General features: G+C 48.7%; 1 protein-coding gene across 1 annotated transcript; it reads left to right on the top strand.

Moving 5' to 3' along the window:
* The first annotated feature begins 1,508 nt into the window (after window positions 1-1,508).
* Window positions 1,509-10,176, top strand: LOC140901669 (T-cell surface glycoprotein CD3 gamma chain). Its single transcript, XM_073320914.2, has 6 exons — window positions 1,509-1,761; window positions 3,414-3,437; window positions 6,150-6,353; window positions 7,304-7,435; window positions 8,491-8,534; window positions 9,768-10,176. The coding sequence occupies exons 1-6, from the start codon at window positions 1,707-1,709 to the stop codon at window positions 9,828-9,830; spliced, it is 522 nt and encodes a 173-aa protein (XP_073177015.1). The 5' UTR covers window positions 1,509-1,706; the 3' UTR covers window positions 9,831-10,176.
* The last annotated feature ends 3,731 nt before the right edge of the window (window positions 10,177-13,907 follow it).

The following is a 13,907-nucleotide window of genomic DNA, read 5'->3' as shown; positions in this document are numbered from 1 at the left end:
AACTGTTTCAACACAAATCATTTCTAATAAAACACTGGCTTGGTTTGCAAATAAGTAGGTATTTTGCTCATTTGCAGGCACAGACATGACTGCCAGGAATCACAGGAGCACAGTGAGAAGAACCTGGACTTCAATATTGTGTGTTTCTACTGGGGTCCCGCAGGGATCGTTTCTTATCAGTGACCTGAGCGAAAACATAAAATCACCAATAAAGTTTGCAGGTGACACAACAATGGGGGAGTGGTAAATAATGAAGAGGACAGGTCACTGATACATGGTAATTGTGATCTCTTGGTAAGCTAGTCACAAACAATATTTTCTCTGTATTTGGCACTGGTGTTGTGGCCACTGGTGGAGTACTGTGTCCAGTTCAGGTGTCAACAATTCAAGAAGGATGTTGATAAATTGGAGAGCGTTCAGAAACAAACCACGGGAATGATGAAAAGATTAGAAAATATACCTTATATTAATGGATAGAGCTCAGTTTATTCATTTTAACAAAGAGAAGGTTAAGGGGTGACTTGCTCACAGACTGGAAGTACCTACATGGGGAACAAATATTTATAATGGGCTGTTCGATCTAGGAGACAAAATTATAACAAGATCCAGCAGTTGGAAGTTGAAGCCAGACAAATTCAGACTGGAAATAACATGTAAATTTTTAATAGTAAAGGTAATTAACCATTAGAGCAACTTACCAAGGATCGTGGTGGATTCTCCATCACTGGCCATTTTAAAATCGAGACTGGATATTTTTCTGAAAGATATTCTAGTTCAAACAGTCATTATTTTGTGGGAAGTTCTCTGGCCTGTTACACATGAGGTCAGAGTAGATGATCACAGTGATCCCATTTGGGCTATGAATCTATGGATATTGCTGCAAAGGGCTTTCTTGGGAATCACTGCTGAACACAAAAGTGGGCAACAATAATATTAAAGCAAACACATTTGGTGGGAAATGGCTGCACTAATCCTAAAGTCAAAGAACTAAGTTAATTGTGCTTAGATACCACCAGAATATTGTATGAGCTAGCTAGTGTGCATATGCACTATTCTCATGTGCTGGATAGAGTAGGAACTGCTTCATGTGTCACAGCTTATACCTCTAACAGCAGTTCTCCTTGAGCTCCCTTCTAGCCTATGCTTCTGGAGCAGCAGGACCTGAACTCTATCCCTGCTGCAGCTGAGAAAGTTGGAGTGGCAGGGCTGTGTGTTAACCCTGAAGTCCGAGGTGGCCACAGATATTTTTACAGTACGCTTGTGTAATTCAGCTCATCCTATACCTGAGAAAATGCCCATTGGGTATGATTGGACCTAAAGAAGGTAGCTGCACTATGGCTACTTTGTGGAGATGCCCAAGTTAGGCGCAATTTTCCTTCTTTGTTTTTAGTGGGAGAATCTTTTATTTGCAACTGAATACTGTGCCCTGATCTGCGTTGGTAGCAACTTTGGTGACCGCGAAACAACTTCGGTAACAACCCTGACGTCTTTAAGCTGACGTTCTTAGGGGAAAGAAGACAGAGGCTTCCACCCCTAGGCTTCCTGTTGCCAACATCTGAGAAGGCTCTTGATACTGGTTTCACATCTCTCTGCCGTTTAGAAAAGATACCTTTGATTGAATTAGATTTTTAAACCGGGTGAAGTAATTTTTCCTAAACTAGTGAGGAAATAACCGCAGTTGCATTTTAGTGTTAAGGAGAAGGACCATGGGGAGACATGGGTATCTGGTCAGTGTAATAATGGTCGGATTTATCATCAAAGGTAAGATCTTCAATCCTGCATTATTAATAATTAATTACTATTTTACTACCATAATGCCCCAAATGTGTTCAGTATTGTAAAGACATTGTAAGAAGACAGTCCCTGCCGTGAAGAGCTAACAATCTGTAAGACTGAACACAGACAAATAAATGGAGGGGGAAGGTGTACAGCCAGATAGATGGATAGGCAAGCAAAGCTGTGAGAGTTAGAGCTGGCACACAACTTGTTAGCTGCTTTTTAAGAAATACATTCTTATCTGTATTATATAGATTTGGTTTTGGAGGTTGTTTTTTGGCTGGGAGATGGACTCAACAAGACCTAATGGGCCTTTTCCATCTCTGCTGTTTGTGCTTTCCGTGAACATTAAGCTCACTCACAAAGTTTAAGGGGGGGAAAGACCATGTGGTGATATAGTTTGGCAAGTAACTAAAAGATGATCATTTTAAATACTCTGTGAGACAAACTCAAATATTGTGACCAAGGATAATTGTTTGTAGCAGCCTTGTACCATACTGAGTTGTATCATTTTAGGCAAATAAGCCATACAATGTTTTAATCTCTTTTAATATTATATAGTGTGTAAAGTTTGTGGAGTTCACTGGAAAGTGCATACATATAACAAAGGGAAGCAATCCCTTTTTCCCCAAGTGTTTTTTTGCCTAATGCAGCCTCACTTCTCTTCAGATGTAGTCAGTAGGTTTGTGATGTGTTTTGTTGGTGTTAGTGGAACTTTGGGCCACATTGTGCCCTAAGTTACACACTATTTCAATCAGAGGAATTGCACAGAGTATGCGTTGGGTATGTTTTGCCCCTTTGTGTTATCCGTTCTTGTTCATGGCTCTAAACGTGGGACGTGATTGCTGAACACATCCCAAATGATGGTGAAATTTTAACATTTAGCACCTCTGCTGAGTGCAGGTAAAGATTAAAGATTATTTTAAATTAATTAGATTAGATTAATATTTGTATCTTTGATTTGTGCAAAATGTGTTTATATGTTTGAGTTTGAAGAGACATCTGCATTTTATTTCATCTGACTTATAGAATACATATGTTTGACAGGCTCTAAGTGCACATACAAAGGTTAAAAACAAATAGTTCCTTATTGCCATGTAAATAGATTTCCCCTACTCCAAAAAACCTTGGCATGCTCCCTTCAGTCAATCCAGCCCTGGAAAAAAGTTTGAGTGGATCGCTGAGCCGTAAGCCACAACGATGAAGGAGTTGGTCTCCAATGCGCTGATTGGGTAGCGAGTTCTAGAATCACTAAAGCCTACATTTTAAAACATGGCCAATGCATTTGGGTGACTCAATTTTTGGGTGCCCAGTTTCAGCCAACCTGGGCCTGATTTAGTATCCACAGCTCTCATTAATTTCAGTTGGAAGTGTGGGTACTCAGCGCTGCTAAAAATCAGGCCCCGGAGAGCTCAAACCAGACACTGAAAATCAGTGGCCACTTTTGAAGATGTTGGTCTTTATAACTAAATGGAATCAGGAACATAGGAATTGCCAGGCCTGGTCTGAGCAGGGGCCCAGATAGCCCTGTATCCTCTCGCTGAGACTGGCCGGTTTCTTCCTATGTCCTGTCGTTATTTCCTGAAGCAGGAAGGTTTGTGACACTTCTAAATTACATTTTTTCTTTTTCCCCTCAGGTGTGGTCACACAAGAGACTTCAGGTAAAAAAACGTACAGAACTCATTTAAAGCCCTTTTTGATCAGGGTTGGATGGAGGAAACATTTTGTTCTTGAAAGTCACAGAGGGTGGCTATTTCACAGATAACCGTGGCATCCAGGACTCTGCATCCCATGTTTGTATTAGAGCTCATTGGGGAGGGAGGGGGACTTGGAGGGGGCACAGGTGGTCATTATTTATGCCCTGCTTGCTCTGGGGATAAACACAAGGCTTCAGTCTCTAGGGCGGTCAGTGTCATACCTTTCACCTGTGCAGCATGCTCACTTCTGTAGTAATCATTCTGAATAGCAGGGCATCGATTCATGTCCCAAGGAAAGAAAGCACATTACAAGAGACATATATAATAAGGTAAGCCCATGATGGTGACTTACTAGCTTGTATAGTGCCTGTTACAAGCCCAGTCTGCCTTACAGTAGGACAGACTGCACCCTGATTCACATTAGGCCCTATCCTGCCCCCACTGCAGTTGATGGCATCACTCCTATTGACGTCGCTGGAAGCAGGATTGGGCCCACGACTCTCAGAACTGCCTTCCTGAGCGTGGGTGCGGAGCAATACTAGGCAGCAGCTTAGAGCAGGAAAAGCGAATAACGGAAAAGAGCCAGTTCCTCACTCATGGGATATGAGGCCTCAGAATCCAGTCCAGCATGTGAATTGTCACCATAAGGGCTGATGGACAAATCGCTCTCAGTCCTGTCCAGTGGGGAAACCAAGAACTGACAATTGTCCAAACTGGTCCAACAATGAATGTAAAGGTCTCGCTTCTGATCCCTGATCACCCCAGTGTGGATCAGTAACAGCCCCACTGAAGTCAGCAAAGTTACTCCAGGGCAAAACTGATGCAAGTGAAGTCCGAATCAAGCCCAACATTGTGGTAATCAGTGCAATTAATGGGGAAAAGCACAAGCCTACAGAATGAAGCTGTTTGGGCCAGTTCTGCCCCTGTTGCCACGTGAAAGACTCATGAAGAGGAGAAACAGACTATTAAGACCCCGACCCTGCAGTGAGTGCACTACGTTCACACAGGACCTCATTGACTTAAAACACTGCAAACTCAAAAACAGAGAGAGAAAACATCTTTTTATCTTCTCCAGCTGCAGTCATCTGACGTGAATAAAGCTCCACAGAGAAGTGAGATTTTTGAGTTGGGAGCTGTCTCTTTAACTGAATGTCTAGTTTGCAGTTACCTTTTGATATTGCTTTGTTCGTAGCAATGTATTTAATTATTATTATTCAATATTTGTTTGTGTAGTTCCTCAAAGCCTCTTTCTGAGCTCTTTTAAAAATGAAATTATGATTATTGTTTTTAAGCATGGCACAGAAAAGGGAGTGAACAAAGTCCCCACTCCAGGCAGTTTAATATCCATTAAGCTATTGATTAATAATTATTTTAGCAATAAAATGTATTTATCTCATAATAATTTAGAATATAATTGCAATCTGAATATAAGCAATTAATAATACATATATAAATATAGGGACAGACCTCAAGCCAGCCTATCTTTGTGCAGTCAAAGATTTTGAACCTCCAAATAATTATGGCTGCGTTTTTGAACTGGTGACAATTGAGTGTGCAAGTAGCAGACACAGAACTACCTGATTTACAAACACAAACAAGCACAGGAATTAGACTCCTCGACTGGAGGTGACTGAAAAATGGTGTGTGTGTGTGTTGGAGGGGGTGTAATCCAAATTCTCAGCTGTTTCTGTGTTGCCGCGGCCCTTGCAGTATGCGCTGCACTGCTCTCATTGTCAGTGCTCAAACAACAACAATCCTAGTAACTTTATTTTGTGTTCTGAAGGCTGGGGAGTAATCCCCATGGGCTCGACCCTGCCCCCACAGAAGACACATTTTGTGAATCTTACACTGTTTTCATTGTAATCAGTTTTCAGTTAAAGAGCTGACCACAGAACTATCTTTTGCGAACCGGTTTGGCTGATCTCTGCACCATTTTTACTTTAAAAACTTGTTAAAAAATTCCGGCTGCCATCACTAATTATTAATAGCCCGGAATCTGCAAACCCTTTCACTTACCATTCAGCCTGTGTTTAAGGGTGTGCAGGATCAGGGCCTCACATCCACACCCAGAATTTACTGCAGGTCAAAGGATGCTGGGCCAAATTATTTTGTGCCTGAGTGAAAATCTCCCTGATAAAATGTCAGTTGCAATATTATATTAATAAGTACTGCATAATGATATTAGATGCTGCTAATTAAGGACCTGATCCTACAAACACTTCTTATGGATGTACAGCTTACTCCGACCATCACTAGTTCCATAGGGGCGAGTAGGACTACTCCCAACAGTAGGCACTGTCCCAGGAGTTGTGTTGGCAGAATCGGGCCCAGAGTTGTTATTTATTGCGAATAATTGACACAATATAACAACATGATTGATTTATTAATATAATCAATGGTTTTATATATCTATATCTATGTAGCTATAAACTGAATTGTATACCTAAATTATAACTGACTGTTATAGCTATCACTGCATTATCAGGGATATTTTCTCAGTTTGAACACCTTTATTCAGGGGTTTCTATGAGACGCCATCTCTGTCTCACTGGGAAATGGCTCCTTTCTAAGTGCTTGTATAAGAGACCTCTGTTCTGAACCTCGGTTACCGATGACAACTCAGCCCCTAGGCTGCTTTGTACCTATCACTTCCCAGCCTTCGTTTTTGTTTTACAGCAAAAATAAAGGTGGAAAGGCGTGGCCGTGACGCGGTCCTGAAGTGTGAGGGGGCTCCAGGCCTGAAATCCAATATAACCTGGTGGAAAGATGGAACTCAAATAGAGAGAATGGGAGAAGAGTTGAATTTGGGCGCGGAAGCAAATGACCCGAGAGGAGTTTATATGTGTCATAATTCCAGTCCTCTACAAGTGTATTTCCGAAGTACGTTCACCAGTCTAAAAAACTAGAGCTGGCTGGAATTTTTAACTCCAAACTTTTTTTTTTTTTTTTTTGGATGAAGAATGGCCTTGTTCTGGAAACTAAAGTTTTCAAAATTTTCTGTGAAACACACCTGCCATGTCTCCATTAGCTCTCTGTAAGGCTGCAGCAGTGGCAGATGTGTGTGTTTCTCTGTCCCCAAATTTCCCCCCAGGCTGTGTGTCTTGGAAGGAACCATCCTGCATTGGCCCAGTAGGGGAGGGAGGAGACTGGATAATCTGCTTGGGCTCTTCCACCTCTGAACTCTAACTTTCAGTGCTCAGCCAGAAATCTCAGCACTTCTCAGACTGGGCCTTGTGGGGGCCTGGGGCCCCAGTGTTCAAAACTGGCCTCTGGGCAGCAGGCACTAAGATGTGCACTTGTGCCTGGGCAGGTGCCTGTTTGCGTGGGTGGTTCCTGGGTCGCCATGCACACTGCATGATTGCTGAGCTGATTCACTCCACGCCCATTCTGCAGCTCGTTCTGGACCGGCCCTGTGGCTCAGGTGGAGCTAGTGCTCTGCCTGACACACCAGAAACCCTGCTCCCTTCCCTATCCCAACCTTGCTCTCCCACTGCTGGCTGCGAGCCCTGCCTTGGTCAGAGAATGGGAGTTGCTGAGCAGTGACTGTTCTGTTTGGTCAGCATTGTGCTGGTAGGCTCCCTCGGAGGTCCTGTCCAGTCACCTTTGGCTGAGTGGGGCTTAGAGGTGGGAGAGCAGAGGAATGTGTGTGTGTTAGGGGGGTTCTCTTTCTAACTGGGCAGCAGAGAGGCCTTGTAGGGGGAACAGAGAAATCCTCCGGGGCTCTCCTGCTGGCTTGCTCCCTGTGCTGCTGTGCAGGTGACGGGTGGGTGTGGGGCATGGAGAGTTGTGCCCGGTTCTCAGTACTCTGTGTTGTGTCTGTGGCTTTGCAGTGTGCCAGAATTGCATCGAGTTGGATGCAGCCACCATCTCAGGGATCGTGGTAGCTGATATCATCGCCACGGTCTTCCTGGCAATCGCCGTGTACTGCATCACCGGCCAAGACAGTGGCCGTCTCTTACGAGGTGAGATGGGGGGGGTCCCTCTGTCCAGCTCGGGGGAGGGGTGTTTCTGCTGCCCAGCGCAGGAACAGGGAGTGTCTGGTCATCTCCACTAACACCAGGGTGAAGGATGGCTGGTCGGACAGGACTCGCTGTGCAGTATCCCTGGGGTCTTTCCATCACACTCAACGCACATGATGCTGGCTTGGTGCCTGGAGCTCCTACATGACACCGACATGCATGACTCAAGGACTGCATGTCAGCCTGTGGGGAGGGAGTGTGAGGGTGTCTGCGCGTGTAATTGTGTGTCTGCATGTTGCTATGGGAGACTGTCATCTGTGCGTGTGCGTATCTGCCTGAGCCAGCGGGTAGCAGCAGGAGACACTGTATTTTGCAGGTTTCAGAGTACTTCACAAACTGTGTAGTCAGCATGTGGGAATGCAGCCATACCTGGCATGGAGGGCAGCAGCCAACACAGAGCACAGTTGAGGAGAGGTGAAATTTTAGGCAGACACATTTGGGTAAACCTCAAGGGAATGCCTACATTTGGCTTTTGTGCAATAGTTTCCCACCTTTGCTACTGCTAGCTTACCTCTCCCAACAGACGGGACAGTGGGAATCCTAGTGTAGATAGGGCTCCTGTAGCTCTCAGCATTGTAAGCACCATGTTATTGACCCAGTGACACCAGTAGATGTTGGCTGCTTCTTGACAACAGCGCCGCACTGGCGGAGCTGAACTAGTGGGAGCAATAAGTGAAATTTTAGCAGAACAGGCGTAGTGTGAACAAAACTCTATGCTTAGCAAAAGCAACGTGTTCCCAGCTGTCCATGGAGAGCAGAGAGGGGTCCTGGGCCCGCTGCCCTGCACCTGGTGTCGCTGTTACCATCCATGCACAGGAAGTGTGGGATGGGTATGAAATGCCCCTGAGTCAGACTGGTGGCGTTGGACCCCGTGCTGTGCAGGTGTGAGTGGTGGGTACAAGATGCAGAGTGGGGGAGAGAAAATCACCACTTGGGGTCATTTGAAAATGCTGCCCTCCCCTGGAGCTTCCCACTGACCTTTGCTTGATTTATTTTAGCTTCTGACCGACAGAACCTGATCGCCAATGAGCAGCTCTACCAGGTGAGCGATGAGGGGTTGCTGGGCCAGCCTTTCACGTCCCTTAGTGCTCGGAAATCCGGACTGGTGTATGGAGGGATCGCTTAGGGCCTGGAGAGGCCCCGGGCCTTGCTTGTGATTTAGATTTCTACAGAGCAGGTGTAGAATGCTCCCACCAGGGTGAATGGAAGTGAGGGAGGGTCTGACTTGGTCGTGATGCACCCCCTCTTTGCCAGGTGTAAATGATCATCCTGGAGCAGCTGGCCCCAGTGCACACACTGCTGCTGGGACGCCCTTTGGCTGTGCCCCTTCCCACTTCCTGCCCTGCGGCTGGAACAGGGCGCCGGAGGCGTTGGAACAGTTTTTACAGTGCGGGTGCTGAGAGCAATTGAATCAAACTGTGAACCCTGCGTGTGAGGGAAACCCCATCAAGCCGCGGGTGCTGCTGCACCCCTGGTTCCAGCACCCCTGCAGAGTGCTGGCTGCTTAAGCTCAGGGAGTGCCTAGCTGGCTGCTTAAGCCAATTGTACCACCCCTTTGCCCTTGCACAGTGACAACCTCCTGAGGGTTGAGCCCCAGGTGCCCCTCCCTGCCTCTCATACTTTCAGGCTGAGATTAAATACCTGCCTTCTCACTGAAGCAGGCTGAGCTGTGCAGAGCGCCTGCAGTAGTGGGGGCAGGAAGGGCTAAAGCAGCAGTGCGCTCCCAAGTACCTGTCTGGGAGATCACAGACACATCCAGGCACAGGCTCCCCCCAGATATATGTTAGGCACAGATACCCAGATGTGCACAGGCTGATTCATTTGCTTGTATCATTTTTTTTGCTCCCCCACCACCTGAAACTGGTGCCAGCTACTTTGCCCCAGCATTGCAGGAGAGGGCAGGGAAAGGCCAGCAACAGTAAGATGAACTAGCATATGGAGAAGTGAGCTGACCAGGTACTGGTGGGAAATCAGCACTGGCTGGCCTCCTCCTCCCAGCTGGTTCTGAGATAAGTAACTCTGCTCACTGGGAACTCAGGGACTGGGCTGTGATATGTGGGTGCAGGCAACATCTCCTCTGTTCTGAGGCTGCCTGTTTCCTACTGAAGCTTTGAATGCAGAGGATATGGGAGGTGCTGTCTGTGCCCATTTATCCTATCAGAATCCCAAGCTCCCAACTCGTGGGGTCAAATACCATGGTGGTGGGCGCAGTGTAAGACTCTGAATAGCAGAGAAACACTTTAAAAAGCAGCCTTACCTTCTCCTTTCCTCCTAGCCCCTTGGTGAGCGGGACAATGAGCAGTACAGCCGACTAGGAGTTACCAGGACTCGCAAATGAGAAGGGAGAGCACCTGGGGGCTCATCAACTGTGACCCTTGGCCCTTTATCCTGTCTCTTTTCCACATGGGAGCCAACAATATTGGGGAATCCTGCTGCCTTCGATGCGGCCAACAAAGCCTTCACTCTGCAGCTCGGTGGCCAGAAACCATGGTGATGGGTGTCTCACTAATGTGTCTAAGAAATAGATGATCTCTGCTCGCAGGTGATCCTGGGCCTTGCTTGTCTGAAATCCCTCTGGCTCCCTGCAGTGCAGAGGGGGCTCGTAGAGCTCTCTGCTTTTTGTGATGCTTTTGCTTTGGCAATAAAGAGGCTTTGCCCGGGCTGGTGAGAGGAGCAGAATCCTACCTAGCTGTCCTCATTCCAAGTTTGCCATTGCAGGCAGGCCTGCAGCTGATGGAGTGTCCTGTCTGACAGGACCCCATCTGAACAGTAATGGGCCCTTCCCGAGTGCAACAAGCCGAACTGGTGGGGGGCTTCTGCCTGGGTGTGGAGACTGGTTGTGCTGGGCTAGCGGTTGGTGGTTGTTAACATGGTGTGGGAGAAAAACACTGAGGCTGGGGAGCGGGGGCAGGGGAGAGACACCAAGCAACTATAAACTGTCTGCGAGTGCCTGTGGCAGGAAGGGGGGGTGTTGTGGCTCATTGAAGGCTGGGAGCCAGGGCCCAGGTTCCCATTCCTAGTGCTGGGAGACCATGGACAAGTCACTTACCCTTCGTTTCTGCGCCTCAATCCACTCCCTGTACCTGGGGGCTGGGGATATTGGCCCACCTTGTGGGGGTTTCATCTTTATAAATCCTTGGGGAGGGGAGAATTGCTCTGAGTGGGGAGAATATCGTCACCCCCCTGGCACGAACTGCACCGCAGCAGCTTGATCCACACTGCTCCCCTAATGGTGCACCTAGACCTACTTGTGCCCTGGCACAGTTCTTGAGAGTGTCAGTAAGACCGGGCCCTCCTGCAGCGTCTTCCATCAGAGGGCTGCAAAGTGCAGGACAGCCCCTCCGCCCCCTGTGATCTGGCTGGGGCTGGGGGGAGTTGTTTGTACCAAAATAAGTTTGGTTTTACGTGTGCAAGTTTCCACTTCCGACTGAAGCCGTCAAGGCCCCGACGGCCAGTGCCTTCCCCCAGCACACACCCAGGCTGCGAGCTGGCCTGATCGCTTGGTGGCAAACCATCAGCACTAAACCTGGGGGTGCTCTGAGCTGGGTGTGCTGCTGCTGGAGAAGGGGCTGATACAGGCTCCCCGCAAGATCAGATATGGGTGTGCTGTGGCCGAGGAGGAAACGGAAACAGCAAGAGCTCAGAGCAAAACAAGCTGCAGAGGAGCTGCTCACGCACGACGGGGGGCAGGGCAGAGCAGAGCACTCTCCGTCAACAGGCAGGGATGATGGTGCAAAACGAGCCAAGTCTGCTCAGCCCCCCTCCACCTTAGGGGGCTCTGGGGATGCCGCTGGTCAGCCTGCTCCTCCCATTGCCCACAGAGGGTAACTTCTAGCCCTTTTGTTTCTGTGGCTAGAGGGGACACTGCTAAAGAGACAAGCCACAAAGCAGACTAAAGGTCTTAGGGCATGGTGTTGCCCCACTCCAACCCTGCCTCTCAGGGTGATTACAATTGGTGGCCCAGTTGTCAGTCTGGGATGGGGGATTTCTTCCGAGCTGGGGCCCAGCTCTGCCCTCTGTGACCCTAAATAATAGTGCAGTGTTTCAGGTGGGCAAGGGATGGAAGCCCCATTCTACGGATGGGGAAACTGAGGGGTAGAGAGGGGCAGGGTCTTCACCAAGGCCAGGTGGTGTGTCAGAGCAGAAGTCAGGTGTTTGTCTTCCCTGTGTCAGTCACAGGGAAATCCCTGCCCAGCATCTGCCCAGGGCCCTGTCTAGTTGAGCAGAGGCCTGTTTCCTGCACTCTGGCCCGACGTTCTTTGTGGGCTGTGGTGAAGGGGCAGAATTGGCTGGGGTTTCTCTGGTCAGCGAGGGGAGGCGAATGATGGGCTGGTCAGGGCAGCACGAACCCACCGCAGCGTGTCCTCGGAGCAGGAGACAAGCAGGGTTGGCCTCAGGCCAGGTACGAGTGAGTCCAAGTGTCCTGTGTGTGCATTGTTAGATCCACCCCCTGGCTGGTTTGTATCCTCACCCAGCACCCTCTGGGGACCCAGCTGTAGGTGGCAGTTAGGTTCCTGAGCAGCATGCCCCCGTAAGAGCTCTCCTGCCAGGTTGGAGCCAGTCGGAGTCCTGGGGATTTCTCTAGGATCCCAGGAGCAGTTGTTTAACCCCTTGGTTGCTTGTTCTTGGGGAAAGTTCTTTGCTCTTGTGATACATGATTACAGCTGCCTGGCCAAGCGTCGAGAGCCTGAGGCTAGAGAACAAGAGGGACTGAGTGACGGAGCAAAAAGCAGCCGAGTCCCAGCACCTGCACTGCCTCGATGTCTGTAAGTGTTGGCCTTTGGAAAGCAGCCTGGAACATACAGGCCTCATGTTAGCAGGGCCTCTTTAGCCATCAGGGCACACAGTTCCTGTCCCACATGCCACACCTACAGTGTGGAAAGGACATGTGCAGGGGAGGGAATCATGCTGCCTGGTCAGGGAAACACTACGGGATCATAAGTGCCTTTCTCCTCCTTCCCAAAAGCACCCAATGGGGTGTGAAGCAGGGATAGACAGATTCCTTGGCCCTCCTAGGAAAGTCTGGGAGGCCTGTGTCTCAGGATCTGACTGCAGGGCTCCTTAATGTCACAGAGGTTAGTTTTCTGCATGCCCGTAGAACACAGTGTCTGGATTGACAAACATGCCTCCGCCATGTGATGCATTAGATGTAACCTATGAAGCCTTTTCCATCTCTCCTATTGGCTACAGCTGCTGGAACACAGCTGCTCAGCAACAGCTTTGACTGCTCCAGTGCTTCGCGGTCCTCTCCATCCAAAGGTCCCCACTCCTCCCTGCCCTTGAATAGAACCGCCTGTTTACAGGTTATTACAGTTCTCACTGTTGGGCGGAATGGGAGGCAAGTAACAGATGGGAACAGCAAGCAGTTAAAAACCTCAGAAACCAGGTCACCCTCCCTGTGCGGGTCGCAGACACCTGTGGGTCGTGATCTCCTCCTGGCTTTCTAAGCATTTGGGTGACACATTTTAGTGAGCACCAGAGAGCTGCCAGCTGTGTTAACATGGAGGAAATGCCCCTGTATTAATTCAGCTGTTCTAGGGTCATGTAATTACCTGGCACCACATAGTGATAGGTGGGTAATTATATGGAGACACTAGAGCTAGTGTAGGAGACAAACATGAGACCAAAATGCCAGGAGTGAAGTGCTATTACTGTGGGGCAAGTAGATGTAATTTACTAATAAGTGGCAGGATTCAAATGTTATTGGTCCCTAAGTTGGGGGGCCACATTCGGCCACCCCGCTTGTGCCAGAGAAGCAGCAACCATGGGCCAGGCAAAATCACAGCTTTTGAGACCATCCTTTGCTTTGGGAAGAGACTTTGGTCACCCATTGCAGACCTGCTCTGTGTCTGTAACTCCATCCAGGAGTGAGCCTGCTACTGCAGGGCATAGAGAAACTGTGCAAATCTGAAAGGGTCAGTTCCCTTATTCGCCTCTTTCCTTTATGTGGCGCTGGGGTTTTCTCTGTGCAATTCTGGCCTAAGGAGGCATGATGCTGACAGCGTTTGTAGGTACAACTGCAGCCAAGCGAGAAGACGGAGACGGGTCAGTTTGTAGGCTGCTGTGTAGAGACACTGCAGTGAGATGACAAGTGGGGAAGATGATGGTTACTCATGCCGGCAGCCCTGTGGAAGGCAGTTTGATCACAAGGGTGTGGCTGGGAGCAGGATCTGACCCACTGCACATCCAGAGCAGCTGTTCCTGTCTGGGCTGTGAAATGAATCACATCCCTGTTCTGACCCCAGCCATGGCAATGCAGCTGCACCAGGGGGCCGCGGTCAATAACTTCACCACTGTCTTGACTTCAGTAGAGTGACATCCATTTACACCAGTGGCGAACCTGGCCCGGGGGGTTTTCAGGACTGCGGGGTGGGGGTGGGGGTTCTGTTTGGCTCTTGCTTGCAAACTCTCTCCT

Source organism: Lepidochelys kempii, chromosome 22, assembly GCF_965140285.1.
Source record: "Lepidochelys kempii isolate rLepKem1 chromosome 22, rLepKem1.hap1, whole genome shotgun sequence".
NCBI classification, from domain to species: domain Eukaryota; kingdom Metazoa; phylum Chordata; order Testudines; family Cheloniidae; genus Lepidochelys; species Lepidochelys kempii.
Note: the sequence above shows the minus strand (reverse complement) of the source record. Positions and strands in the feature narration are given on the sequence as shown.